This window comes from Sorex fumeus, unplaced genomic scaffold (genome assembly GCF_029834395.1).
Source record: "Sorex fumeus unplaced genomic scaffold, SorFum_2.1 ptg000037l, whole genome shotgun sequence".
NCBI classification, from domain to species: Eukaryota; Metazoa; Chordata; class Mammalia; order Eulipotyphla; family Soricidae; genus Sorex; species Sorex fumeus.
Window position 1 is genome coordinate 29,683,381 of NW_026606094.1, and position 27,952 is coordinate 29,711,332.

Here is a 27,952-nt window from a genome sequence, read left to right on the forward strand (position 1 = left end):
CCTGCTGGCACCCTATGTATCCCATCTCCCAGACCCTGAGACCCTGGATGTTCTGATGATGGACATATGACATGAGGATGCATCTTTGTTTGTTTGTTTTTTGCTTTTTTTGGTCACTCGGCAATGCCCAGGGATTACTCCTGGTTTTGCACTCAGGAATTACTCCTGGCGGTGCTCGGGGGACCATATGAGATGCTGTGAATCGAACGTGAGTCGACCACGTTCAAGACAAACGCCTTACCCGCTGTGCTATTGCTCCAGCCCTGAGGATGCATCTTTATGTCTGAAGCACCCGCCTTTCTCTGCACAATTTACATTCAGAGTGATTGCAGAAGGGAAGTAGGAATCAGCTCAGGTCCAGAAAACTTTTGGGTATCTGCTGTAAATTATACACTAAAAATGTTATATGCCACTGACTTTGAGTTGGATGGCCCATAGAGCTTGGGGCCATCTTGACTTTCAAACTTCTTGACTTGTTAAAGAATAAAATCCATGAAAGCAGAAGGCAGATGGCACTGTGAACTTTAGGGTCTATCTCTACTCTCCAGGGACTTAAGTGTTAATTTCATATTGAAAATGATTAGAATTATTCTTTTGAGATCAGGCTAAATCCTTTGGTAGGAAGAAAAACCCACATGTTAATTGCAAGCATTTGAGCCACTTGTTTTCTAAAACTAATTTGTCATGGATTTCATTTGCAATAGAAACACATACTCTATACATTTAGCCGCAAGGCTGTCGTGTTTCAAGTACAGCTGAGACCTGAACTACAGGCTTACCACTTTCCTTGTGGAATACATTTTTTATTTTTATGCCATTCCTTTAGGTACCCTGCCCCAATAAACAATTTAAATGACTGGGATAGCTACAAATGTTCTCGGTGAACATTCTCCCCAGATGTAAATTATTGGCAGGCTGTTTATATAATTCATGAAAACTTTTAGTCTTGTGTCCTTTTAATCTTGGTGAATCTATTGCACTGACAGCATCCTGCTCTTACTCTATGCTTAAGGATTAGATTTATTTCTTCGGTTGATCATGAAGAAAAAGAGAAATGAAATTGTACTTTCAGATGTATGTAATTTAGCTTCTGCACATATTCACCGAGGTTTAACGCTCCTGTAGTTTTCATTCTTGAATTTGTCAAAGCTAAAGCTAGACAGGGCAATTCCCTCCATTTAGTTCTGGTGGTGTTTTGATAGCATCAAATTTATCAAAAAAGTTTATCATTCTCAGTAATTTGGTTTCTTGAGCATTGTTTGACATCCACCCCACCCCTTGTGCTGGAAGTTACCATTATTTGTAGAGTTTTAGGATTATGACATGAGCTGATTCTTTTTTCCCATTAATGCATTCTATTCTATCTAGAAGGACCACCAAAGCAGCCCGAGAAGCTACAAAGGTGGTGAACTAGAAAAGAAACAGGAACTTTTCTTGCCACCTGTTGTTTAGACTCACAGAACCTTAGAAAGGGAGTAAAATCTCAGAAGGTGAATCCATTTTCTGCTCCCTCCCTATCTCCAAAGCTGCTTGTGTAAGGGAGGAACCACCACCTTGAAGGACTATTTTAATGACTTTATAAATGTCTGGTGCTTCCAGTCTAGCTCTTTTCCCTAGGATTTCACTTCTCACAAGATTTGTACTCATCATTTAAGAATGTAAGTCAGATCTCCATCCACTTTTTAAAACCTTTCAGGTATTTCATGAACTTAGGTCACAATCCTGACTTCTTCCAGAGAGTAGGACACTTTGTGTGGCCTGGCTCCTACTTCGTTCTAGATTTTGGTCACTTCTCTCTCTTCACTTCCCTCTGTCTCTTTCCTCCTCCTCTCTCTCTCTCTCTCTCTCTCTCTCTCTCACACACACACACACACACACACACACACACTCCTCCCATCTCACACACACCAATGGCTGCACTGGGGTTCTTCTGAGCCTCTTCCCACTGCAGTGCGTCTACCTTCAATACTTCTATCCCATTGACCCTGCCCTAACACTAACAATCACTCTAATACTCCCAGTTTAATTTTCTCCCAGTTCACAACAAGCTTTGTATGGTGACTGGATCTGGAGAGATTTCACTTGCGGTCTTCCATTCTTGGCTAACCAAGTGTTAAGGCTGCCTGACTCCTTCCGACTCTAAAGAACATCACCTGCAGTCCCCCGATCTGCTTCTCCAGTGGCCCCGCCACCAGAACACACGAAAACAACTTCTCGTATTCAAAGGGAGGCGCATTAGTCACTTACTTAGAGTGGATCCGGACTCGGGCCTGTTGAGGGAGCTGATGATGACAAAGCCGAAGCCCTCATTCTCCTTGCGGTGGATGACCACGTCGCTGGTCTGCAGGCTGTGGGAGGTGAAGCCTTCCGGGGGAGAGGAGTTGCTGCTGGGGGCTGCGTGGTTGCTGTTGGTGTAGGTGGCATAGTCACTGCGTGGAGAGCTGTGGTGAGTTGACACGGAGCCCGGACTCCTCCCATTCTCTGGGCAAGGATCTCCTGGAATATACATTGTATATGGGCACTGGGATATTGATCAAGTCCTGGGTGAGCGTGTGCATGCACCAGGCACTGTGCTACACACTGACATTGCCAAGAGACTGGACTCTCTTCCTCTTCAGATATATAGAGCACATCTGATGGTGGAGCCCCCAGATTTGGAATCTGGTCTGCTCTTCATAACAAGCACACAAGGCCAGCCACAGAATCTTCCTCTGTGTTGTGACTCTTGCAAAAAGTGCAAGTCCTTGGACTGGGATGTGGCTGAAGTGTTATATGTCTTGCATGTGCCAAGCCCTGAGTTTGAGCCCCAGTGCTGCTATGGATCCCTGAGAACTGTCAGGAATAGCTCCAACAAAAGGTCAATAGTAAAATGACCACAAACCCTCAAGTCAATTACTAGTCTCGGACATTGAGATTTTTAGCTGCATAATGACAACTGATACAAAGATATCATAAAAGAAATGTTGAGAAGCCTAAACTATGCGTAAGAATGAAAGAATTTATGAAGAATATACATCTTTAGGGTCTACTAATGGACAGTTTTTTTCAGCTGACATAAGAATGAATGGACACAGCAATCAGTCACATTCCAAAGGCCATATTTTGAGAAATGGTGCACTAGATCATTGGGCTTCAAACATAGGCCCGTGAACTGGCACCAGTCTACAGGGATAAATAAGTTGAAGACTTATGATCAATGTGTATTGTAAGAGGGAGGGACAGTTCGGGGCTTATTCAAGTAAAGTGATTTATTCTCATATTTTAAAGAATTATGGTTTTATTTGTTATTTTGTTAGCAATGAAGGGTTAATTCACTTCTCATGGGTGGAACATGCTTCTTAAAGCTTGCTCTAGGATTAAGTCTTATGATGAGATTAGACTTTGAAAGGATGAGCTTGGCTCATTAGGGGAGATGTGGGAACCTTGTTCATTACATTCCATATTATTATAAATTATAATATCAAGCAGGTAAAGCAAACCAGCAACTCATGGTACATTTCCATGTGAGGGAAAGCATACTCACAGGAAGAAATGACAGAATGTTGGCAAGCACGAAAATCTGGTTTTTAAAATGAGAGTTGATCCATCATTCAGAAAAATTTGTCACTTTAATTTAATACCTGGGTTTTGGTGTGCTGATTAAATAATGATTGGAGGGATCGCTCGGGATGGGAGATGTATGCTGAAAGTAGATTATGGACCAAACATGATGGCCACTTAGTACTAGTATTGCAAACCATAACACCCAAAGGGAGAGAGAGGGAGTAAGAGGGAATGTGCCTGCCACAGAGGCAGGGGGTGGGAAGAGGTGGGGCTGGTGGGAGGGATACTGGGAACATTGGTGGTAGAGAATGGGCACTAGTGAAGGGATGGGTATTCGATCATTGTATGACTAACATGTAATCAGGAAAGTTTGTAAGTCTGTAACTGTATCTCATGGTGATTCATTTAAAAATAATAAAATATAAAACAAACAAATACCCAAAAAATAAAATAATAATTTTAGAACTTTCAAAATAAAAATAAAAAACCAAAGCAGTCCCTAGAATACCATAATTAGAATTAGAACTGTTTCATCTGCATCTTAAAGTTTGGTTAGCACACTCAAAAGATTTTATAGAACAGAGGAATAACAAGATGGGAAGTAATCACAATGCTTTTTTCTGGGGGTGTGTTTCTGGTTGGCATTCTGTTTAGAACTGTAGAAAGTGTCTCTTTTGCAAGTCACAAATAATTAGCAAAAGTCAGGAAAAACTCTTTGCATTATATGCTGTGATCTCATTCTCAAAATAAAAAGTCAGAGAGAAAGAATATAGATTACACAGAGGTTCAGGTTTTCTGGTACCTAAAGGAAAAGGAGCTACATTTATTCATATACTCAGATTAAAAATGGTCTTGCTATAAAGCATTTATTTCTTGTTTGTAATTGCAAAATGAAAAAGAACTAGGGCTGCTTCTCATTATTATTTGATAAATATAATTTTTCCTTTAAGAATTTAATTAACTTATAATAAAAGAAAACAAAGGATGCCTTTCATCTATAAGAAATGTACTGAGGTCTTAAAAGAAACAGATGTCAATGTCAAAGCTTTTGCTTCTTTACTACCAAAATGGAACACCATCCATAAAGTGGACTTTCCCCATCGGAAAACATCATCCAAAGACAAGTTGTTACTGTCTTGGAGAAACACATGTCCTTTATCAGTCCTTGTGCAAGTGAGAAATACAGTGATTAGAGAGAGTCAAGAAGAAAAACAAACAATTATTATGCTGAAAACATTAAAAGGAAAAGCTTCTCGAGTTATTGGACCAAATCAGTAACTAAATGTCATAGGCAGTGACAAGAGAGATCTCATTTTCTGGCTGTCATACTTTACAGGATTGAGTGCTGTGGTTGTCAGTAAAGCAGCAGCAAAGAAAAAAAAAAGTCTGCGTTTGTTGTTAAAATGGTTAGGAGTGGCTATTCCACAGGTTTTGGAGAGAAAGAGCACGTCTGTGACTAAGACAAGTGACCCCCTGGGTAATTGGAAGAGTCAAATATAACAATGGGATGCTTTTTCTATCCTCCTTGAACCTCTTTTTCTAATTCTAGAGCCAAGTTCTTTATTTTAGCAACTTGAGCCCATTATTCAAAATGAGAGAGTTCAAATCCCACCAGTTGAATGAGCATTCATTTTTAGAAGTGGGTGTCCATGCTAATAATGGCTTTTTCCCCCCAGAAAAATGGATAGGTCAATGTATAGATCAACAGATGAATACCTGTGGCTTCCTGGGCACTTGTACAAAAATATTTTAATTTGCAGTAGACCCTAATACTCAAATTATTCTTAGTCAAACTTGACCCTTTTTGCATCTTGTCCCAATGCTGGAAATGTGGAGATAAGGATGGCATGCACAAAGAAACTTTTCTGGCTCTATTTGCCGAAGAAGGGGGAAAATCAAAATCCTGATCTGATTTAATATCAAAGAACTGAAAACTATCTGTATAGAGAGGACTGTGAACACATTTGTCACCCATGACTGAGGAATAACATTGAGCAGAAACAAGTGATAAAAATGGAAAAGATGCCCAGAGAGTTAAGAAGACTTTCAATGATTGACTTTGAAGGCTAGTCTTGACCCTGCATCAATTTTCTATTTCTATGGACTTTTAGATCCAAACAAGACTATCTTCTCTAAGCACTTCCTGGGAATGAACAGTATTCTTTTAGGTAAAGATAAAAATGTCACTAAATGACCAAGTACCAGGTCTGGTAGTTTTGTTTGTTGCTTGTTTCTGGGTCACAGTTGAAAATGCTCAGGGTTTACTCCTAGCTCTGTGCTCGGGGATCACTCCTGGCAGTTTTCTGGGGACCATATGTGGAACCAGGGATGGAACCAGGGTTAGTTGCATGCAGGGCAAGTATCCGCCAGGAACTTAGGGGCTCCCAAGAAGTGGTTGAGAGAACCCAGGGATCTCTCAGTGGTGATTTTTATAAACTGAACTGGCAGTTGAATGCAAGAACCCAAAGATGCAGTGCTGTTCTGTTCCTGATGACCCTGGAGATTACCAGGGTCATCCCTGTGATACTTAGGGAGCTCTAAGAACATACTTGGTAGTGCTCAGACTACCACTAGGGATGGAGCGATAGCACAGCAGGTAGGGCGTTCGCCTTACAAGCGGCCAACATGGCCGACCTGAGTTCGATTCCTCCGCCCCTCTCGGAGAGCCCGGCAAGCTACCGAGAGTATTGGATATGCCAGACACAGTAACAACAAAGTCTCCAATGGAGACGTTACTGGGCCCGCTCGAGCAAATCGACCACTAGGGGTGTATGCTGCAAATTACACTAGGGTCAACTGCATACAAAATTCCTAGACTATCTCTCCAAACTAGAATTTTGTAACCAAAAAAACCTGACTGTTTCTAGGGTGTTTCTACATACATCTCTTGTCAGACCTGTGTCTCAAGCACTGCTGACAGTGGGTATGTGTGTGTAAGAGAGTTTGGTCCTAGAGACTGGAATATTCATGTACATTTGATATGAGATTCTCATGGGGGTGGAGGGGCTGCAACTCATACACTGTGGCCTTGCAAACATTAGGGGCTGACTTGTCTGCAAGCATTTGAGTTGTACAGTCCTGCTTTTTGCCCATGGAGGCAGGTGATCTTTTTAAAATCAGTATCATGTACATAAACCAAGAACAAAGGAATGCATTTAGACCTGACCAAAATTCTAAGTAGGCAAGTACAAGCAGTGGATCCATTGACTTACTAAACATTGACTAAACTTTTCACCCCACAACCAGGAAAGTTTTATCAGGGGAGGAATTAGGCCAAGAATTACTTTCCTTTGGGTGTTAGGGTAAAGAAATTATAACTTTCAAGACTGACTATAACATGTTTTGATTTAGTCAGAAAACTTTCTTTCACATCTAAATTTACACCTTAGAAAATTCCTCAGAGATATTTCTGCCTCAGACAAATACTACATATTCAACGTAATGGGTAGGTTGAACATCTCAAGGCCTATCAACTAAATATATAAATACGTATACATTCAATATAATAATTAAAACCATACTTATACCATCCATAGGGGAAAAAAGACTAATGTTAGAACTGATGGCATGGTCAAGATATCTCTTTAAACTAGTTTAATGTGCAAGATTTGTGCTAAAATTTTGTGGGAAATTAAACAGGATGCATTAATGAATGCTATCTTCCTTAACTCTACAGTTTTTCTTTTGAGGATCAGGTTTGCATTGCCCAATTGTAAACAAACAAACAAACAAATAAGCATGTCTCTGCCTTTAGTGTGCACACTTCTGAAATGTTCTTATACTGGGAGCAGTCTTTTTGCTCTACAAATTCTTTCCCACTGCGATTAATATATCTCTCTCCATGGGTATGTTTTCTCATAAGCATTCACCAGGAAGCCAGTCCCTGATGTCTTCTAAGTTGGGGCCAGGCATTTTCACAAGCAGAAGGAAGGCTCACGGGTAAAATGCCTCTAACCTGTCTTCTTTCCAGCTCTCTTTCCCTGTATCAGTGCTACTTTGTGCAGGTAGGTGGCAACACAGCCCGTTTTGTGCTCAGAAGTCTCTGCACACGCTGACTGCTCACTCTCCTTCAGCTTGAACATCTATCTCAGGGGCAACCAACTTGTACCTCCCACTCCTTTACCTAGGAAGGCGTAATAATGAGGACAAGCCTTGAAAAGGCAACTCCACTGTCATATACATTTGTGGTGGTCCCTTTTCACTGCTTGGGGAAATGGCAGTGATAAAATAAAGGCAGCCTTCCTAGGCCTTTAAAAAATATCTGTTTCATCTTATTTCTAGACATTTACTTTATGATCAAAGTATCCTTTGCTGAGTTTAATCATTTTCAATACTGATGAAGCTTTCAAGGAAGAGTGGGCTGAATTAACTTGGAAACTCTCCTGGTGTGAATGAGCAGTCTGCAGAACATTTTCAAAAATTAGATGCACTTGAAACACACTCAAAAGCTCTACTGAGTAAAGTTGGTAAGAATGGCAGCAAGAGCATCTTCACGGAAGTCACAAATGGCAAGGACATCTTTTTTTTTTTTACAGCAGTTGGCATATACTTCAATATCTTGGGCTTATTAGGACAAAATTTAATTTGTGATAATGAGTTGGTGACAAGGAGAACACGAAATTATGCTGGTTCTTGGTTTTGAAGTTTGTGGTATATTTCTTTCTAAATCAGGTATCTTTTAAATTTATCTTTGGGTTACTGAACACATAGCATAGCAAACATTTTTATTAAAAAATCACTCTGTATGATAAAGACAGTTAAATGTTAACCAATAAGATACTGTCTTCTCTTGGCATCTTTCCCAAGGCTAAAGTATAACTCAAGGTGTTTTACTTCCTTGGGTCAAGTAGAATTTCACCATTTTCTGAAGACAAATGGGCTGTCTTAGCAAAACCTCCATATGATATGGGATATATAACAGTCTTCTCTAGTAAGGGCTGACAAGTTTCCTGACCTGTCCTTAAATGATTGTCTTGCTCAAAGTCTGGTATCTAAAAGACTCAAAATGAAAATGATTTTTTATCCATTAATAACCTTATGTTCTCTAGTGATGCAGTGACTTTTAAAAATTTTAATGTGTTCTGATAATGACTCTTAATGTGCTTACTTAAGTCAGCAACATTTGCTACTGAATGGTCTAATGTCTTTAAATTTATAAATTCACTGCCATTGGGAATGATAGCAGAGGAAGAAGGGGGCTGAAAGGGGTATCAAGAAGCTATTTTTGGCCAGAATAAGATTGTACTATCACTCACTCACAGATGTCTACAGGTCAAGCTAATGAAGCTTGGACCTCAGTTTAGTCATCTGTGATGCAGAAAGAATCAGGTTAGTAAGTTTACTCTTAAATCCTAGCATGGATCTTTCTATATAAAGAGTAGATAAGGGGCTGAGCAGAGAAGCTGGCAGGCTACAGGGACAGAGAAAGTAATAACATTGATGGTACTTCTGTGATTCACTGACTAGATTCATGGACTATCTTCCTCCAATTATTGAGTATTCACATTATAAAGGATAGTGTGGTACTTGTAAAGATGTTTCTCAAAATTATGAGTCTTTTTATGAGTGTGGAGATAGTGAAGAGAGATGAACTGAGACATATTATGACTATGAGAGCTGACTGAAAAGTGTGTCTGTGGTAGATTCCTTTATGAAGCTGGAGAAATGGTTGTAAAGGGAATAATAACTTTCAATTTATGTTTCATAAGTTTGAAATATATTCATTGTGTTTTCTTGAGGTGATGTGAAGGAGTAGTTTCTAAATCTGGATTAGAAAATTTGTGATAATTTAATAATGGTCAGCTCCATTATCACCTTTTATCAGGCTCTGTAATGGAAGTGTATTTTCTATCTTAGTTGCCTTTTCATGGTATCAAAAGACAGAGGTTCTTGGCTTATACGTACAATGAGGAAGACTCTGTTTTCTGTTTTCCCTTTTGAGGACCACTCTGGGGACCATGAAATACAGGGATTGAACCTTTTGAGACATCTCCCTGGCATTTGAAATCTGTATTTTCATTACCTTAATTTTCTTCTTTTAACTAGGATCCACCAAAGAGAAAAAAAGCATGCGTCTCTTAAATTAGTCCCACACTTTGGTAGAAAATTATTTATGACTAGGAGGGTCTCAAAGCTTTTTTGGAATTGTACTATTGACAATGAGAATCTGTATTTTCAAAACCACAGTTACATTTGAAATATCTGGGTTGTTTTTTTCCCTCCCCTTAAAAACTACAGAAATGGATTCAAAATTTCATTTCAAGTGTCTTTACCATGTCACACAATTGTATCTTGCCAGCTACCAAACTCCCAAGTTTTGTCATTGGCTGGGGTGGTTACTTACCTCCACATAGCACCTTTCTTCTCACAGTGAGGTTGACCTGCCCATTCCGGGCTGCGTGGTGCATAAGGTCAATGACATAGCGGTGGGTCTTGCCAGCTACTGGAATCCCATCCACATAGACCAGCTCATCTCCTGGGTGTAGACGGCCATCTCTGTCAGCAGAGCCCATGGCAATGACAGCGCCAATCAAAATCTACAAAAACAGCAAGGAGGAAAGGGAGTCCACATTTCAAACCTTTTGTTGTTGTTTTATACATGCGTAACTTGAGGATTTTACTTTTATGTTCTTTCTTTCACCCCAAATCTGAACTCGAGTTTGAAAAATGACCATTGTGTCTGTGTTCTGAATTGAAACAAGTTGGGAATTGGACCCAGGTACTACTTATTTGTCTGTCCTTGACCAAGTCTTCTTACCCTCTGTGAACCTCTCTTTTACCATTGAAAAGAAATGGGCTAATGAAAAAATGGGAGCTTATGTCATCAACTCTTAGGATGAATGGAAAAAAAGTAATGTATGAAGAATATAAGTATATTCATGGCACATGGTGAGTGCTCAGAAAATGTCAGGGGAAACTAACTGCTGTACATGATTAAACTCTGATAGTTTCCAAGTCTGTTTTTGATTTTGCTTTGTTTTGAAAGACTGGTGGTAAGGAGAAGACAAAACAAAGCAAAATCCCATAGCTGGCTTTTTCTGGTCAATTGATTTTCTTTAATCATTGTGTTGAATTTCCATATTTCGGTTCCATTCCTTGGAATACTTGATCATCTTCTGCTTTAAGGTTATGTCCAGTTCACCTGCATCCTGAAACGCTTTGCTGTTTAGGTGGCTACCACAACTACAACATCTAGGAAACGTACATATTACTTTAATTGTCTGAGTCAGGGACATTGATGAAAAGCCCAACAGAGCCTTTTTCTCTTCTTGTTAGAAACACTCAATTTCATGTGCAGTAACAAAACATTTTCTTAAGGGGATAGGCTGTTTAACCTACAAAGCACTGTGGCACTGTCCTCCTGTTGTTCATCGATTTGCTCGAGGAGGCCCAGTAACATCTCCATTGTGAGACTTGTGACTGTATTTGGCATATTGAATACATCACGGGGAGCTTGCCAGGCTTTGCCATGCAGGCGAGATACTCTCAGCAGCTTGCCGGGCTCTCCAAGAGTGGCGGAGGAATTGAACCTGGCTCAGCTGAGCTGGCTGCTCACAAAGCAAACACTCTACCGCTGTGCTATCTCTCCAGGCCAACCTACAAAGAAGTTTTCAAATTCATGGACAATAGCTGCCCATTTTCTTTTGTCAAGTGGTTTAGCCACACAGCATCTCAGGGGAATGGTTACCAGTTTATAAATGGCTTATATATAACAGAAACTATATTCTAATTTTGTTTGAAGTCATTGTAAAATGATTCTCATTTAATGTTCCATTTCTTTTGGGCACACTAATTTCTGTCAAGTTGTAGATCTGTGGATGACAACTGTTTTTGCAGAGATGCTCCACGGGCTGGTTTGTCCTCAGACTTGGCAGCAGGATCATCCTTCCTGCTTGGTCACTGACCTCAGTGAGGCTGGTCACATGGCAATAAGAACTGGATGCTCAGGACTTCTCAGGTTGGTGAGGTATGATAGCTGAAGAATTTCCTTTTATTTTCTAAGAACTTTGCTACTTTGCTCTTCTAAATAGCTTCTTTATCTATAGGAAGAAAAATCTTTTACCAATACAGTTGCTTTCTTCCTTCTCCAGGGACTGGGGAGGAGAATAGATTTACTTCCATACTGAGTATTAGTTCTTTTATAGGTGATTCATTATTGCTATTACAGAAAAGGGTTGACATGTGCTTAATATTGACTATCCAGCGCGGTTCTTACTCTGAAGTCTTCCATGCCCATTTGCAATAGCCGAGCAGTTGGGTATGCTTCTGACATTCTTCATTTTCTCTTATTGTCATGCCAACCTGAATTTGTGAATTTCTTTCTAAAGATGTTCCAGTCTCTTCTTCAAAAGAATAAACCCACTATGGAGCTCTTCAAAGACATGGTGAGTGCTTTGTGAAAAAAATCCAGCCAAAATGAATGTTTGTTTCTCCACTGCCCCATGAAAAGCTGCATTTAGCTGGGTTAATCCAATGAAAATGCTTCAACGTTTAGATTTCCTGTATGCTTTGGTAAGAGAGTTTTAAAACTAGTTACAGATAGAAAATGGCTTGTAAATTTCTTGGCTGCCTAATTAGCAACTCTAAGCTGTAGTTCTGATTCTAACTGATGAATGTGAGGCAAAAAATAGGTTACAACTAGAGAGCCACAGCTGCAATTGGGCCCTCTATAAAAATAGTAAAAACAAAATTTTAAACTGGAAAATTCCTGTTTGTCTGTTGCTCAAAAAAAAAAAAAACAAAGACACAGATACTCTTGAAGTTACCTTCTGTGCTACTAGTAAGAGCATCCATTAAAGAAAAGATCCCACAAAAACATCTGCTTTTTTGCTATGCTATGAAGTACTCTTCTCACTAACTAATTCATTTATGCAGCAAATATTCATTAAGCCCAGGGACACTTTTAGGTGTTAGGACTTCCTTTCCTAAAGAGTTTAGTCTCATAGTCAGACAGTCAGAATGTGATAAATGTGGACCTTACACAGAGTACCGCAGGCATGTGCTATGAAAAACATGGCACAAGAATTGGAGAGCGGGGTGAGTGTGGGATGTGTGACCAGAGCTGCTTTAAGGGGGGTTTGTAGAGAAGTCAACATTTGAGCAGAGACTGAATGTCACTAGATATGTTTCTTATTGAGCTTGAAGCTTGAGCCTTCAAACTTTAGTTTATTCAATAAAATCTTACATATTTATTTCTCAATAAGCAGTAAATTCAAAGAGAAATTTAATAGAATGGATGGTACAGAACTAATATGATAAAACATTATAATGATTATATTTCATTCTCTATCTTGTTCAAAAGAATAAAGTAGAGAGCAAAAAAGATGATTGGAGTAAGCATTAGAGCCGCTTGTCCACTAGGTAGTTCAGGAGTTACATTTGTTCCATTCATCAGGAGTATTGACACTGTTTCTGGCTTCCAGACTGCCATTACTTCATTGTCTGATCATCTTGCACCCAGTGTGTCTCCTTATTCAGGAGAGAACACACACACATGCACACACACACACACACACACACACACACACACACACACACACACCATTTCCCCCTGTTTAATTTGACTATGCTTTGTACACTTGGCACATCCCAATAGTTTACTTTCTGTCTGTCATCCTAATAGCAGAGTTGGGATATTCTATGATTTTTTTCTTATACTTAAACTCATATTTGACTTCCCAATGGATACACATTTTCCTGTTCATTTAAGCTCTTAAGAACCTGCCTCAGGATAACTGATCTTTTAAGTCAGTAGTCCTTGAACTTGAGAGTGCATATCTATCAGTCAGTGAACTTGTGAAAATATGAGTCTGGAGATAGAATTTCCTTTGGTAGGCCTGGGAAGAAGTAGAAATTCTGCTTGTTTGGCAAGCTCCTAAGAAGACTGGATGCTTCTGGCTCGTAGAGCAGTTACACTTTGAGGAACAGGACTCTGTGTGCCCACAGCCATATCTGTAATCTCTGGGGTCATGGTCCAACTACACTGAAAGATTCTTGAGAGCTTGGCTTGATCTTTCTGACCCACCATATGAGTCACTTTTCAGGTCTCCTAAGGGACATACTCTGCCTATCTGGAGCCATTGGCTATATTTTCCTTTTGGTCTTGCTGAGCCCTGACTATATGGCCTTCTGGTCTATTGGTTTTCCATCATTGGTCTATTCTACCAGCATGTCCCTCTGGTATTGTTGGAGTTTTCAACCTGGTGAACACTCACTTCAGTGATGCATTTGAATTCCTCACTGTTCTACTAGGAGCACTTCTTCATCCATCCCAATTGCTTTGGAATTGAAGAGAAAGCTCTGTGGTAAAGCAGAGCTAGAAAGACTCCCTGCCCCCTCATCCCCTCCCTTCCCAAATACACTCCACAAAACAGCAACAGAAAGAACCAAGACAGTTTCACAGTTCCACTTTGAACCACAAATGTGAGGGCACAAAACAAGGTATTTGATATGAAATAACAGCTATTTTCATTCAAAATTGGCTTATATAATTATAGGCCAAGGGACAAAAGACCCCTCTGCACAAAGAAGGCAAAAAAAGGTGAGAACCTCACCCCTTTTTCCAGAGCTTTTAGTTTCTTCAATTCTTTTCTTTGCTGCCTCATGTTAGCCCCTGCCGGATAGATCTGAGCTGCAATAATTATAGTCCCAGACAATTTGACAATGTGGCAGCAGATTTAAAGGCCTTTTTCCTTCTGAAACTCCTCCACAAGTTTGCACCAAGTCCCGTGCCAAGCAGTATGTCTATCATTAACTCTCTTTCTTTGATGCTTTTCTCCACACCGACTTTCTTCCATGATAGCATTTTCTAAATCTTTCCATCTTGATGCCTTCCCATCTCTTTTCAGTTCACAGCTGGAAGTCCCATTTTTGTTCCTTTCTGGCAATCTTTCATTTCTTTCTATTTCTATTGTTACTTAACTGTGAAAAATATTTTCCTCTTGAAGGAAAAATGCCCATATGCTTTGTTTGAACCAGAGTCCTGCTGTTCATTATTTGCCGAATGCAATGTTATGTTTAATGTGCAGCCTGAGCTGTTAGTCCATTCCATATAGACAGGAGCAGAAATCACATCTGATGTAATTCATGAGGACCCCTGTGGTTGGAAGCCAAATCACCGCTCGCACCTTTCTCTGTAGCTCATTGGCAATTAAACAGGCTAGTGCATTTGCCTGCATGTTATCTCTCAACTCAAAGTGGAGGAAAGCAGTGAGGCAAGGCTTTGTGAGAGAAAGCCTTCCATTAGACTCACTCTTCTTCACTTGGCCTGTCTCAGATCTTCCAGCTTTCTACACTTATGACTTTCTAGATCAAGGCTTCTGCTTTAGGGTTTCACTGACAAAATTGTAACTTGCAGCCTGAGTCATTCAAATCAAGGCATAAGCCAGGGTAAATCTGAATAAATATAATAGGGATAACCAACAATCCATGTCACCTGAGCAGACTTATCATGCTAGCTGCTTGCTGATGGGAGGAGAATAAAGTAATGCGAAGCATATGTTCAGGAGGCATAGGCATAGAGGAATGTGGGAATCTGTGTACCAATCAGGCTAAAGCAGTCCCAAGGCTGACAATATGGCTGCCGAGCTCACATACCTGTACTGGCAAAATGATGTGAGTGATTCTATTGCTCCTGGGCCAGGCAAAGTTCAATCTGATGGCTTCCTTCAGGAGCCAGTGAGAGCCTGTTTCTCTGTGAACAACCTCTCCTCCGAGGGAGACGCAGACTGGTGAAGAGAATATTTACCGAAGCTTGACAAAGCATTCCCCTTGGGGGCAGGGTCCCACAGAGTAAAGAATTTATATTTCAAAGATGGTATTGAAATAAGCATCAAGGGAAGAAGTGGAGCTTTGTGGGATTTCTCTTACACTTATTTCATAGCTTAGTGTTTCATTTGTATTTATATATGAGAAGGGACCTGATAATATATTCCATGCTTAAGGATATAAAAATACATAGTCTGGCCTTGGTTGGTGATTCCTTTGATGTAATGTTTTATCTTTTTGACTTCTTTCAATACACTCTTTGTGACAGGAGTCTCAGGCAGTAGGCTACATGAGAAAACTGTGGATAACCCCAGTCCAGAAGGAACCATTGCGTAGCTCTAGCTAGTTGCTATCTGCTATAAAATGCAGATAAAATGCAGGCTTGATGATGTTAAAGCTATTTTTTCAAAGGAAGGTAGAAATGAAAATATTTAGAATATGAATTTAGTTGGTGTTTAATAATTTAAAAATACTGAGTAAGTTAAATACAGAATATTGTAGGGCTACCATTCCTACCTCTAGAACTATAATGGTGTTTGTAGAATTTCAGGACCCTAGAAATATATATTTCAGATCTAATGTATATTAGGTATTCTGAGAATTTCAGGTGAGAGTTTAAGTTCGATAAAGAGGACTCTTTAGCAAATGTTGATTGCCAAGATCTGTGTGAGGCATGGGAGACAGAAATATCATCAAAAAATAATTAATGTCCTCAAGGTGCTCATAGATTGGTAAGGGAACAAAAGTGTGTTAAGTCAGTACATTCTGGAACAAAGGGACCTATTTTTCTTGTAAAGATAAGTTCAGGCTGGTCAATTTGAAACATTGTTAGTGTAGTACCATGGATGCTATGTAAATTTACCCCTAACAGACCTGACAAAAGTGCTCAGTATCCTACAAAATGTCACAAAATATTACTTTATAGGACCCCTCTCACTTTGGGTATGATTTGTTAGGTTCACTAGGTTTGGTAGCTTTTAAACTTAATGGACATGTAATAAAGAATCAGATCTCTTTAGTAAAAGAGAACTTCTCAGTCCTGAAATGTTCTAGACATAACAAAACAAGATGACTTCTAAAGAGGAATGAGGCTAAAGAATTGACCAAGCAATTGGTTGTCCCTGATAAGCAGGGAGCAACAGAGAGGGGTGCACATCTGTGAAGGGGAACAGATGCAATGTCTTCTACCCACACTGTGAGACATGGGAAGATTACAATAATCTCTTGTAAATTTAAGCCTGAAGTTTCTTGGGCTTCTTGTCTCCTTTGCACTTTCTTACCTTGCAAAGCATCACTAGGAAAAGCAGACAAGTGTCCTTGCCCATCTCACTTCCTCATCTTCTCTGGAAGTAGGGGACTAGAGATGTCCAGGTGACTGTTGCCAAACTTGATCCTCAGGAATTAGAAAGTAAGACCCTTTCTTTCTTGGAGAGTCCTCCTTTACATGCCTGAAAGCTTAGCCTCTGAGTTTTCCATAGAAAGAGATTTTATACAGTCATTTGGTCCTCGCCAGGCAGAAGCAGCACTATAGGTCCTTCCTGTCAGGCTCTTGAGGCCTTTGCTAGGAAGAAGCGCACTTCCCACTGTGACAATCATCTTTACATTGGAACAGTTTTGATTTTTAGATCCCCTTCCTTTGTTAACTGATTCCTTCTGCCCCCAAACATTTTTGCTCATCAATAGGTCTATTTTATTTTCTGGAATGATCTATCAACAAAATTATAACTGATAATGAACATTTATTAACATCTGATATGATCCAGGCATAGTACCAAGAGCTTTACATGTACTGCACTGTAGCACTGTCCTCCCATTGTTCATCGATTTGCTTGAGCAGGCACCGGTAACGTCCCCATTGTGAAACTTGTGCTACTGTTTTTGGCATATTGAATACACCACGGGGAACTTGCCAGGCTCTGTTGTGCAAGTGGGATACTCTTGGTAGCTTGCCGGGCTCTCTGAGAGGGACAGAGGAATCGAACCCAGGTCGACCATGTGCAAAGCAAACACCCTATCTTCTGTGGTGCCACTCCTGCTCTTAACATGTATTGCCCTTTTTTTAAAAAACAGTTCAAAGACAACCCATTGAGAGAGTTATTGTTAGTTATTACTTTGAAAAGGTAAAGGTAAAGGCCCTCCCGTTGATCGTCGATTTGCTCGAGCAGGCCCAGTAACGTCTCCATTGGAGACTTTGTTGTTACTGTGTCTGGCATATCGAATACTCTCGGTAGCTTGCCGGGCTCTCCGAGAGGGGCGGAGGAATCGAACTCAGGTCGGCCATGTTGGCCGCTTGTAAGGCGAACACCCTACCACTGTGCTAGACTTTAGCTTATAGGATAAGTCCCTGCATGAGCTAGACACTTGAGCTGGGCTGGGGGGCAGAAGTCTGACTGTGCAACTCAGGATCTTTATTTATTCAAACCTTCCAGGGACTTGACTTGGTCACATTTGGTACCATTATTTTAAAATTTACTTTATTGCCAAAACTATAATACAGGCTTGTAAGTCTATTTTTTCTATATTTCTCTCATCAATATATGGCCTAACTGATGTCCTCTCTTTCTCTTTCTCCAACACATGACCAAATTTCCAGTATTATGCCAACTGTGGTTGAATATTTTTTCATAGTCATCCCTTAATTCAAATCTGGATGACATTCTGTATCACTGAGCTTGGTTTTACTTTAATTTATCTCGATATTTTATCTTCTTTTTCGTAGCTTTGGATGAAAACATATGCAGTTATATTGTTTCAATTTATCTCTTTGTATATATCTTCTCTGTTGTGCTGCATATCTACCTGTGAGCTTGTTGCTCAGAGACAGGAGGTGCAAAACTATTAAATAACTGAAGTACTCAGAAGGAATCCAAACCATTCTAAGAGTAATATCCCCCTCTTAAGATAATGTGCATTGGTTTATGATGATTTATGACAAGGAGAAACTGGAATGTCATCTTATAGGATCTTTTAAAAGGGAATCACAAGCAAGTAAGCAAACCTAAAGATTTTTAAAAAATGTGAGTCCTAAAAGAGCTTCTTTTATATGTCACCATGAATGGTATTTTCCCTGATGCTCAAACACACAAGATAGAAGCAAGGATGGAAATATAAAGGATTCAACTTACAGGCTGTCCAGGTTCATCTCCCCCGAGGATTCTGAATCCAAATCCAGACTCCATCCTCCGAAGGTGAACATCCAACTCCTTATAATCTGGACCTGAGATAAAGGAGATCCCATTGAGTAATGTATCCTGCCTTGTGCCCACCCCCTGGGGAAGTGAACACAATGATAAATTAATTTTGTGCACGTGATTAATGAGAGTGCCATTAGAGCTGGTGGAGAGTAGAAAAAATAAAGAAATAGGATAACAAAAAGTAGGTTTCTAAGGTCTGGTAGCTCCTGGATTAACAGACTAATTTTGGCAGATTTCTTGGAAATCACCAAAGAGAGAGAAGAAATACGTTAATATTTTGAGAGAAAAAAATGGTGCTTCTAAAATTCTATATTTTTCTGTGAGCCTGTAGGTTGTCCTAAAAAGAGTGACTATATGGCTATAATTTTGAACATGTTTCTTCCAATTAGAACAATTATTTCAAAAAGTATAAGAAAATGATAGCAACATTTTATAATTACCTGGAAAAGTACCAATGAACAGTTAATTAATATCTGATTATCACTTGATAGATCCAGTTTAGTGTGTATATGTGCAGGAAGGGGATATAAGCTTATTCCTAATAGAAGATATCTATTTTAAATGATAAAAATTACAAACTATAGAATGCAAACTTTATTGGTTTGAGTGAAGATTTAATAATGCTAATTAAAAATTTGTTGCAGGGAGTTCTGGAGGCAGGCTTGGTGGTGTTGAGAGCTTACCCTTAGCTCTGTGCTAGAGATTACTACTAGCAGGGCTCGGGGAACCATATGGGGCACTGGGGATTGAACCTGGGTCAACCAGGTACAGGGAAAATGCTCTATCACTATACTATCTCTCCAGTCCCCTGAAGTTTTATTTTCTGACAAACTTAGATTTTTTTTTACCATTAATAGGTAGAAATGCACCTTTGTCTCACATAGACTCATAGGCCCCAAATGTTTTACAGTATGGAAGCCAAGTAAAGTGTATGATTAACTTCATTATCATACTCAAAATAACCCCAAAGAAGGATATTTTTCTGTAGTCAGATAAAAGAACAGAAATGTTCTTTAAAAACCAATTGGAAAATTCCTTCGAACCTGAATTTTTTTAGTCCCAGAATAACACTGTCAAACAAACACTGTCCTCCTGTTGTTCATCAATTTTGCTCGAGAAGGCCCAGTAACGTCTCCATTGTGAGACTTGTTGTTACTGTGTTTGGCATATCGAATACGTCACGGGTAGCTTGCCAGGCTTTGCAGTGCAGGCGAGATACTCTTGGTAACTTGCCGGGCTCTCCAAGAGGGGCGGAAATCGAACCTGGCTCGGCAGGGCTGGCTGTGTGCAAGACAAATGCCCTACTGCTGTGATAAATGCAAAATCTTTATCATTAAAAATGGACCTGTGGTGGTGGAAAATGGGCACTGGTGGAGGGATGGGTACTTGATCATTGTATAACTGAAACCCAAGCACAAAAATTTGTAAGTCTACAGCTGTACCTCATGGTGTTTCACTAATAAAAATTTTAAAAAAATTAATAAAAATAAAAATAAAAAAAATGCTCCATTATACTTTAGTTTTTAAAACTGAAGTATTGCAGTGCAAAATTATGTAAGGTTGAGCTGTGCATCAGTGAAAATTAAAATGTGAATACTAACACTCAAAGTTCATTCATTGTACAAATGACCCCTCTAACCTGATAGAAATCTTTTGACATTCTAGAAGAACATGACTTATGCTTACCCTGGCCCTGTTCTTTTGAACCTTCCTCAGGATAGAATAGCTCAACGGTGACTAAGCTGAACATACTTCAGGAGCACAGTTAGAATGGAAGAAGTGGATGAATAGCAACTTTGGGATTATTTACTTTGCTATCCTTTGTTAAGTAGTATTCTGTGATCTCTTGGCCTTAATGATTTATTTATTTATTTTTTCCTTTTTGGGTCACACCCAGCGATGCTCAGGGGTTACTCCTGGCTCTGCACTCAGGAATTATTCCTGGTGGTGTTCGGGGGACCATATGGGATGCCAGGGATCGAACCCAGGTCAATCGCATGCAAGGCAAATGCCCTACCCACTGTACTACTGCTCCAGCCCCTTGGCCTTAATGATTTAAAGGCAGTTTGCAAGTATTAAGTTTAATTCCCCTTGCTTATACAGGAGGGTTTTGGAAATTGGGATGAGAATTCAGAGGATTCTCATAAGTCAGAAAACTGTATCTGAGGCCTTCAGATATATAGCAATATCTAAAATTAAGAGAAAAATCCAATGACTGATGGGAAAATGAGTTTTTCTAGACTCTATAGAAAGTATGGTTGGTGCTCCAATGCAACAAAGAAGGCATGATCATTCAGGGCATGCCTTGGTATTCTCCAATAGAGGCTGTACATTCCCATTTGCAATTACAAAACTCTGTAAAAAGATGTACTCCACAAAAAGATGTACATTTAAATAGGCCCCTTCCATTAAACAAATAATAAAAATTCAAAGAACAACCAATTGGATCCCATATCCATGTGAACTGCATTATCATCCATATTTAGCACTGCACTGTAGCATGGTCCTTCTGTTGTTCATCGATTTGCTCGAGTGGGCCCAGTAACATCTCCATTGTGAGACTTGTTGTTACTGTGTTTGGCATATTAAATACGTCACGGGTAGCTTGCCAGGATTTGCATTGCAGGCGAGATACTCTCAGCAGCTTGCCGGGCTCTCCGAAAGGGGCGGAAGAATCGAACCCTGGTCAGCTGGGCCCGCCACATGCAAGGCAAATGCCCTACCCGCTGTGCTATCGCTCTAAACCTCCATATGTTAAAGATGAGAAAATAATAGGTTAATTCAAGCACTATTAAATAGTTAATAAGAATGGGGTAGAAAAGGAAGAACAAAGCTTTGCTTTATGTTCTTTGAGATGCAACTGACTTTGAACTCAATTTATTTTGAACTCTACAATACCATTTGTGAAATAACATATTGGAGTTCATATTAAAACCATTGGGAGTCTGGAGGCAGGTGGATCAGTTTGTCTGCATCTCCAGAACCAAAAATGAAAGGGGATAAAGGAGCTAGATAATGTCCAGTCACTGTTCAAACTCAAAAGTTGTTTATACTATAATCTATTCTCTAGGATAGTTTTAAGATAGAAGGCATATAAGCCCTGCCTACATACAAAATATGAAGAAAAAAGGACAGGTGATTGGCACTGAGGAGAGAGCTAGCATATACTGAATCAGAAGCTTCAAACTTACTCATACATATTCTCATTTTTGTGTTGCTGGTGAGTGTGATAAGAGGAATGATTTCAGCATTTATCTACAGTACATGAGTAATTCTAAAAGTATTTTATTGTGTGATCCATTTTATTTGCTAAGTAAAGCTTTCCCCCAAGGAAATACTACATTGATAATAGTTCCACTAATGGAATTTTGAGATCGACAAAGGAGTATTCTTGTGTCAAAGAATTCTGAAATTCCTCAGGGAACTGGAAAACTTTCTCTTAATGAAAAAATGATATAGGACTCCTTTTATAAAAGGGGTAGGGGTGGGAAATAGAGTTTTTTGTCAGTAAATTGTATTAAACTCTGGAGAACAGATGTGAGAGGGGTATTTTTTCTATGCTCCCATTCCTGTGACGTTTTGCTGCCTTTTGATCTCCTGCCCATTGCTCTGGTTGCTCTGATTTCCAATATAAGAAATGCATCACCCATGTCACTAGCAGTCTCTGTTCTTGAGGGCAGAGATGGACCCCAGCCTTTTGGTGCATGAGTAATCAGAGAGAAGCAAAGAGAGGCCCATTAGAGAGTGTATTCACAGACGTGATTTATTTTTTATTTCTTTGTTAATTTTGAACACAGACTTAGAGGCTGCAGGGCATGAAAACTTTAGAGAAATAGTCAACTGGAAAAAAAGTTTAAATGATAGATAGATTGTGCCTTAAGGCGCTAGCACTTTTTTTTTTGAGAGAGAGAAAAATCAGAGCATTTAGAAAGATAATTTTTCTTTGGTTCTTCTTTGCCCTCATTTGAGTCAGCCTTTAGAAAATAACTAAAATTATGCTCAAGGTTGGGAGATATTATTCTTATTCCCTCATGTTTTGTTAAGTGCTCTTGAAAGATTTTGCTGTTTCTGATACTTTCCCTTAACTGCTCTTCTGGGCTGAAGACATGCTTAAATTATTTTATCATGCTTCCCCGCTCCCCCTCATCCACTCCCTCCTCCCCTCCATTAATGCAAGAACTTACAGCAAAGAAAGTCAAGGGCCAATTCTTCATCTCCTGTGATAGAATTTAACAAACACTACTTCTGTCTCTTACTGATTTTCAAACCAAGCAAATCAGTAGTTTGAAAGGTTGTTTGATGAAGGGGACTGTGGATACCAGTAGAATTCGAGGCACTGGCATGTCACTCGGCTAACTTCCCCTTTTATCTCTTTTGCTTGCTCGTCCTTTTCCTATGCTTTCTGTGCTCTTATGTTGGGGTGGGCCAAGGAAGATCCTCAGCAAAGCCCAGGAGGCACAGGGCCTTTCTCAGGCACAGCCTACCAATCAGGCTGCTCATTTTATCTCTAGGGGCCAGTGCAGCTGGGGGCTACCAGGACCATATACTAAGTTTCAGGGTGCTGGGAGCCCACATAGGGCCGGGGATCAAACCTGGGGTATCCACATGTGAGGCAAATGTGCTCCATTGTTTTGAACTATCTGCCTCACCACTTCTTTTGCTTTGGGGTTGTTTGTGTGGGGGCTGAATGCAGGGAAAGTACCTTAACTGTTCTACTACACAGATGTGTGCTCTTTTTAAGTCCCCCCCCCCCCCCCAGCCCTTTTTGCAGAGTTCTTCGGGGCTACTCTCAGGCTTTGTTTGGTATGTTCAATGAGACACTGATTGTGAAGAAATGGATTAGGGACTGGCATTGGGAACTGGTTTTCAATGAGTTAGTCATGGTCAATGCTGCTTCTTCCCTAGAAGACAGTTTCTGCGGCCTCGGGCATTAGGACACAGAGCATTTTAAAACAATCTTCTCAGATGGGTTACCACATGTCCTTTGTGTCAAGTATTTGGAATGGAACAGAATTGATACATCTTGATTAATCCTGGACTCTTTTGATTACAAAAAAGCTAGCATATTTGAAAGTTCTCAGTGGTGACCACATTCAAGTGTCCAGATGACCTCCCTCATAATACAGAAGAACAGAATTTCAAAGGCTGAGTCTTCTTTGGTGCAAAAACTTAACAAAAGTTTCACACTATACCTACATCCTTGTCCTAACATTTGTGAAAGACATGACTTTGGGCACAGAATTAGGGGAAATGATGGGTGACTGAACACAAGTGATTAATTTTATGAATGGTTTCAAGCTTCAAAAATGCAAAGAATGGCATTTTTATAGATTAATTTGGCACATGGGATGCCGCTCTAAACATGTCAATTAAATTTTGGTACTTGAATCCCCTTCCATGCTTTAATTAAAACCTAAGTACCGTGGGCTTATTATCACAGTTTGGCACAGATAATGCATTCATTCCATTATTTTTCCTGTTGAAAAGAGCATTAAGTTTTTGGCTTTTCCTTAGAAAGACATCTAGAAAAGACAATGTTACAAAAGAATCAGGTAGTGAAGATGGTCATTAAATATATCTCTGGCATCTGGATTTCCAATGCACTGCAAATAGAGACTCAGTTACAAAGGATGAAATGGTTTTAGTCAGTTGAATCTTAACATTACCAGACAGGTAGTGAATACAGTCTTGCTTTAATATAATCCCTTCGTTTACTCCGTTTACGTTCGTATGGCATTATGGAACTGCTGCTCACTTTAAGCTCACAGATGACGTCCTAGCGATCAGACCAAATATTGAATTTTCTTGGTCCTGAATAATTTATGAGTCTGATTTGATACTGTCGAAGTGCTAAAGTGTCTTTAATAAACCCTGATTGCTTTGCTACCTAAACAGGAAAGGTCTCCTCCCCTCAGTAGTGTTTTTGGTTGTTGTTTGGTGGGGGAGTGTTTAGGGCTTCTTCTTGGGGGAGTGTTTAGGGTTTCTTCTTGGCTCTGTCTTCAGGGATTCAAGCATTACTCCTGACAGGGCTCAGGAGAACATATTTGGTGCTGAGAGGATCAAACCAGGGTCTGACATGTTTAAGGCTTACCTGATGTACTGTCTCTCTGATCCCATGTAGTTTTACACCCTTAGTTTCTGTGACACTCTCTGCCCTGACTCTCTTGTCACTGAGTAGAGTTGTCTAGTCAAAGATCCTGGCTACCGATTCCATGTTTCTCACCAACATTCTCCCTTGGCTATGATATAATTATCTATGTCTTTCTACTGTGTTCTATTATGCACAGCATGTAGAGCTGAAAATAAATGATTCTTGAATTTAATAGTTTTAAGACACTAATCTAGCAGATCCAATAAACCACAGGAGAATTTCACTGTGGAATTATCACTTAGCTTCATAATTACATTATTTAAGACTTCCTACCATCAATTTCGCCTTTTTATATAAGCATCACATGCAGCTAAAGCTAATAAAATACTTTATAAATCATGAGGAAAATATCTGAATCAAAAGTCATAACAAACAATCTGATAAAATATTTATGTTTTTTTCTGGAGGGTGTCTCTCAAGTTGTGCTCAAGAGGTCTGGGGGATCCTCCTAGCAATTGTTGGTCAACTGGACCAAAGGTTCAATGCTAGGGCCTGAGGATCTTGTGCTGTTCAGGCTCTGCGGTACCAGGGATGACCCTGGTACCTCAGTAGTACTCACCACCTCTGGGAAGCACTAGGTATGTTCTGGGGACTGTGTTGTGCCAGGGATCCAATAGGGGTTGGCCTCATGCTAGGGCTGTGACCTAATGCCCTGTACACCTCTCTGGTCCCTCACTTATTTAGAATAGCTGCCACGTCCCAGAATATTTGAAATTTGTGTAGACATTTAACAAAAATATTTGAACTGGTGCCATTCTTACAGACTTGTATTGTACAGTAGTAAGATATACTTAAAACTGTATTATAACTCTTTTTTTGGTAGTGAATTTTTAAATGTAAAAATATTATCTTGCGCATATTAAGAAAATCTAAGCTATAAAATGTTCTCTAATTTTTTTTGTTTTTAAACGAGGTACCTTCAGAAACAGATTTTTTTTTTCACGAAATGTATTTGCTGTGTTTAGTAAACTAAGATTTAAAAACTGAAATTAAATCCTGCTTTCATTTTGCAACTCTAATTACTAGGTCTTATTTTCCCACTGAGGATAAGATATTCTTAAAAATTATAAAATTACAAGGATTTTAAAGTCAGTATATAAGAATAATCATGCTTAAATTTATTTTCAGACCAGGATAAACAAATATTTTAGACATTCCTTGAGGACAAAATGATACATGATATCTTCCATATTTTCTATGTATCAAAAATAACATGGAAACTTACAGAATGAAATGATCTCAAGCACATATATTCTCTAAGGGGTGTTAGAGCATGCTGAGATGGATAATGAGCTGTCATCATGGAAACACTCTAGAGATGTGTGCTGTTAGCGAGCCCACAGACCTGAAATACTACTATTATAACAAAAACTCTCTTCTGCAATTGTTTCAGTGTCTGGCTTTCAATCTTGTGGTCCAATCAGTTGTTCAAAGCACTTTTATTACTAATTCAAAGATTAAAAAGAAAAGTCTGAGTCTTTCTTTTCCTCCTTCATGTCCTTAATAACATTAAGTCTTCTAGCCTACACGAAATTGGTCAGTTTGTTCAAAATTATTAGGTATAATTTTTGATGTAAAAATAATTTCATTCTAAGTTAGCAGCATTTCTAGTACGTGTTTTTGAAACATCTCTATGGCAAAATGTTTGATATATTTTTTCAGATTAGAGAGAATATATTTCTATCTAGTTTAGTCATACTCAATGTAAATAAAATGAAAATGACATGTCATAAAGTTTTCTAGAATTCACATTCTAAGATGCAAAAAATAAAATATTCATTTTAATAACAAGCTTTGTTTAAACTAGTATATTTAAAAGATTATTTAGGCATGCGTCAATATAAAAATAAAACCATAGTCTTTTGGTATTAAGCCTTTTAAATTTGGTATGGACTTTGTATCTAGAGCATACCTGAATTCATAGTATCTACATTTAAAAATGTTCAATAACCACATGCATCTGGAGGCTAGTATTGTATACAGCATGAATAGCATCTCTTCTGGTGACTTTTTGGGCATTAATTTTTACTCTAATCTTCTACTAAGGCACGTTTTGGGGAAATATATCAATGAATCTGACTGCTTTCCTTCATCTTTAGTATATTTCATTGAAAGTCATTTGGGTCCAGCTTGACACAATTTTCTCTTTACCTTAAAAACATGCTGATGTGGGTGAATAGAATTAGTATGGTGATTATATACTAATAAACTAATACCACTCAAAAGAATGATCTGTTACACAAAATGAAGACGTTTCATTCACAGAACTGTGAGTACTGAACAATACTTGCCAGAGGAATCCATTCGAAAACTGGTCCTGGGTGGCACTTGTTCTAGACGGGAAAATGGGGAATTAAAATTTAAATTCATTTAAGGCATTTTAAAATTCATCTTTACGTTTCTGTTGTCGTTCCTATAACTACCCCTCTCCCCCATTTTTGTGTTCATTTATTGATTTATTTTCCTTGAAATCCATCAACTAATGTACAGATTTACCTTGCTTTATGTATATGAACATGTCTAAAAGTGGTTTTTTTAACTTGCACAACAAATACAAAAGTTCCTAATTTTGATAGATTAGAATGGAAGTAATTATTTCCAAATAATTTTGATTCTTATTGCTGAAAAGCTTACTTGAAAGTCAATATAGAACCTGAAATATACACATAGTAAAATATGTCTTTTAAATCACCTCATGATACTGAATCATCAAATTTTGAAGTCGAACATTCAACCAGTGCATGTATTAATTTCTGTAAACCAGTCCAAATATTTTGGTACTTTGAATTATTTGTAGAGTTGAACTGATATAAAAGTAGCTGAGCTACATTGGTTTATTTTAGCATTAGAGATCCTTCATGAGGATTATAATATAAGAACTACATAAAGTTTTATGGACACAAGTATAAAGTACCTATAAATGTACAAATACCCTACATTTAGAATTGTAGGACTCAGGAAAATTTAGCCAAAGACTGTCTCCTGGAAGTCTTTAGAGATACATTGTTCTCATTAAAACTATCAGCGTAAATAAAGTGTCAAATAGATATTACTTCCATCTCTACACAACCCAGACATGCTTGAAAAAATCGAGGTTTTCACCAGTCTACCCGGAACTGATAAACTCGTAGAAAATGATGTAATTAAATGATTTTCCTTTCAAATCTACTTTTTTTTTTTATCATAATAGAAAAAAATGAAGCTTCAGAGCTGCAGAATTTTTGAAGACCTTTCCATCTCAAAACCATTATTTTACAGATGGCAACATCAAGGTCCACAAAGCAAAATAACTATGTAA

General features: G+C 38.9%; 1 protein-coding gene across 11 annotated transcripts in view; it reads right to left on the reverse strand.

Moving 5' to 3' along the window:
- Nucleotides 1-27,952, reverse strand: part of MAGI2 (membrane associated guanylate kinase, WW and PDZ domain containing 2) — a 1,504,283-nt gene that overhangs the window by 145,739 nt on the left and 1,330,592 nt on the right. For 7 of the 11 annotated variants that reach the window (XM_056117965.1, XM_056117957.1, XM_056117958.1 and 4 more), the window contains 4 exons: nucleotides 26,946-26,987; nucleotides 18,435-18,526; nucleotides 9,887-10,079; nucleotides 2,248-2,496 (listed from right to left, as the gene is read on the reverse strand). In XM_056117965.1, the coding sequence (XP_055973940.1) occupies nucleotides 2,248-2,496; nucleotides 9,887-10,079; nucleotides 18,435-18,526; nucleotides 26,946-26,987 (576 nt within the window). The remainder of the gene's footprint in view (nucleotides 1-2,247; nucleotides 2,497-9,886; nucleotides 10,080-18,434; nucleotides 18,527-26,945; nucleotides 26,988-27,952) is intronic. The other 4 variants (XM_056117966.1, XM_056117960.1, XM_056117959.1 and 1 more) reach the window with 1 other exon arrangement.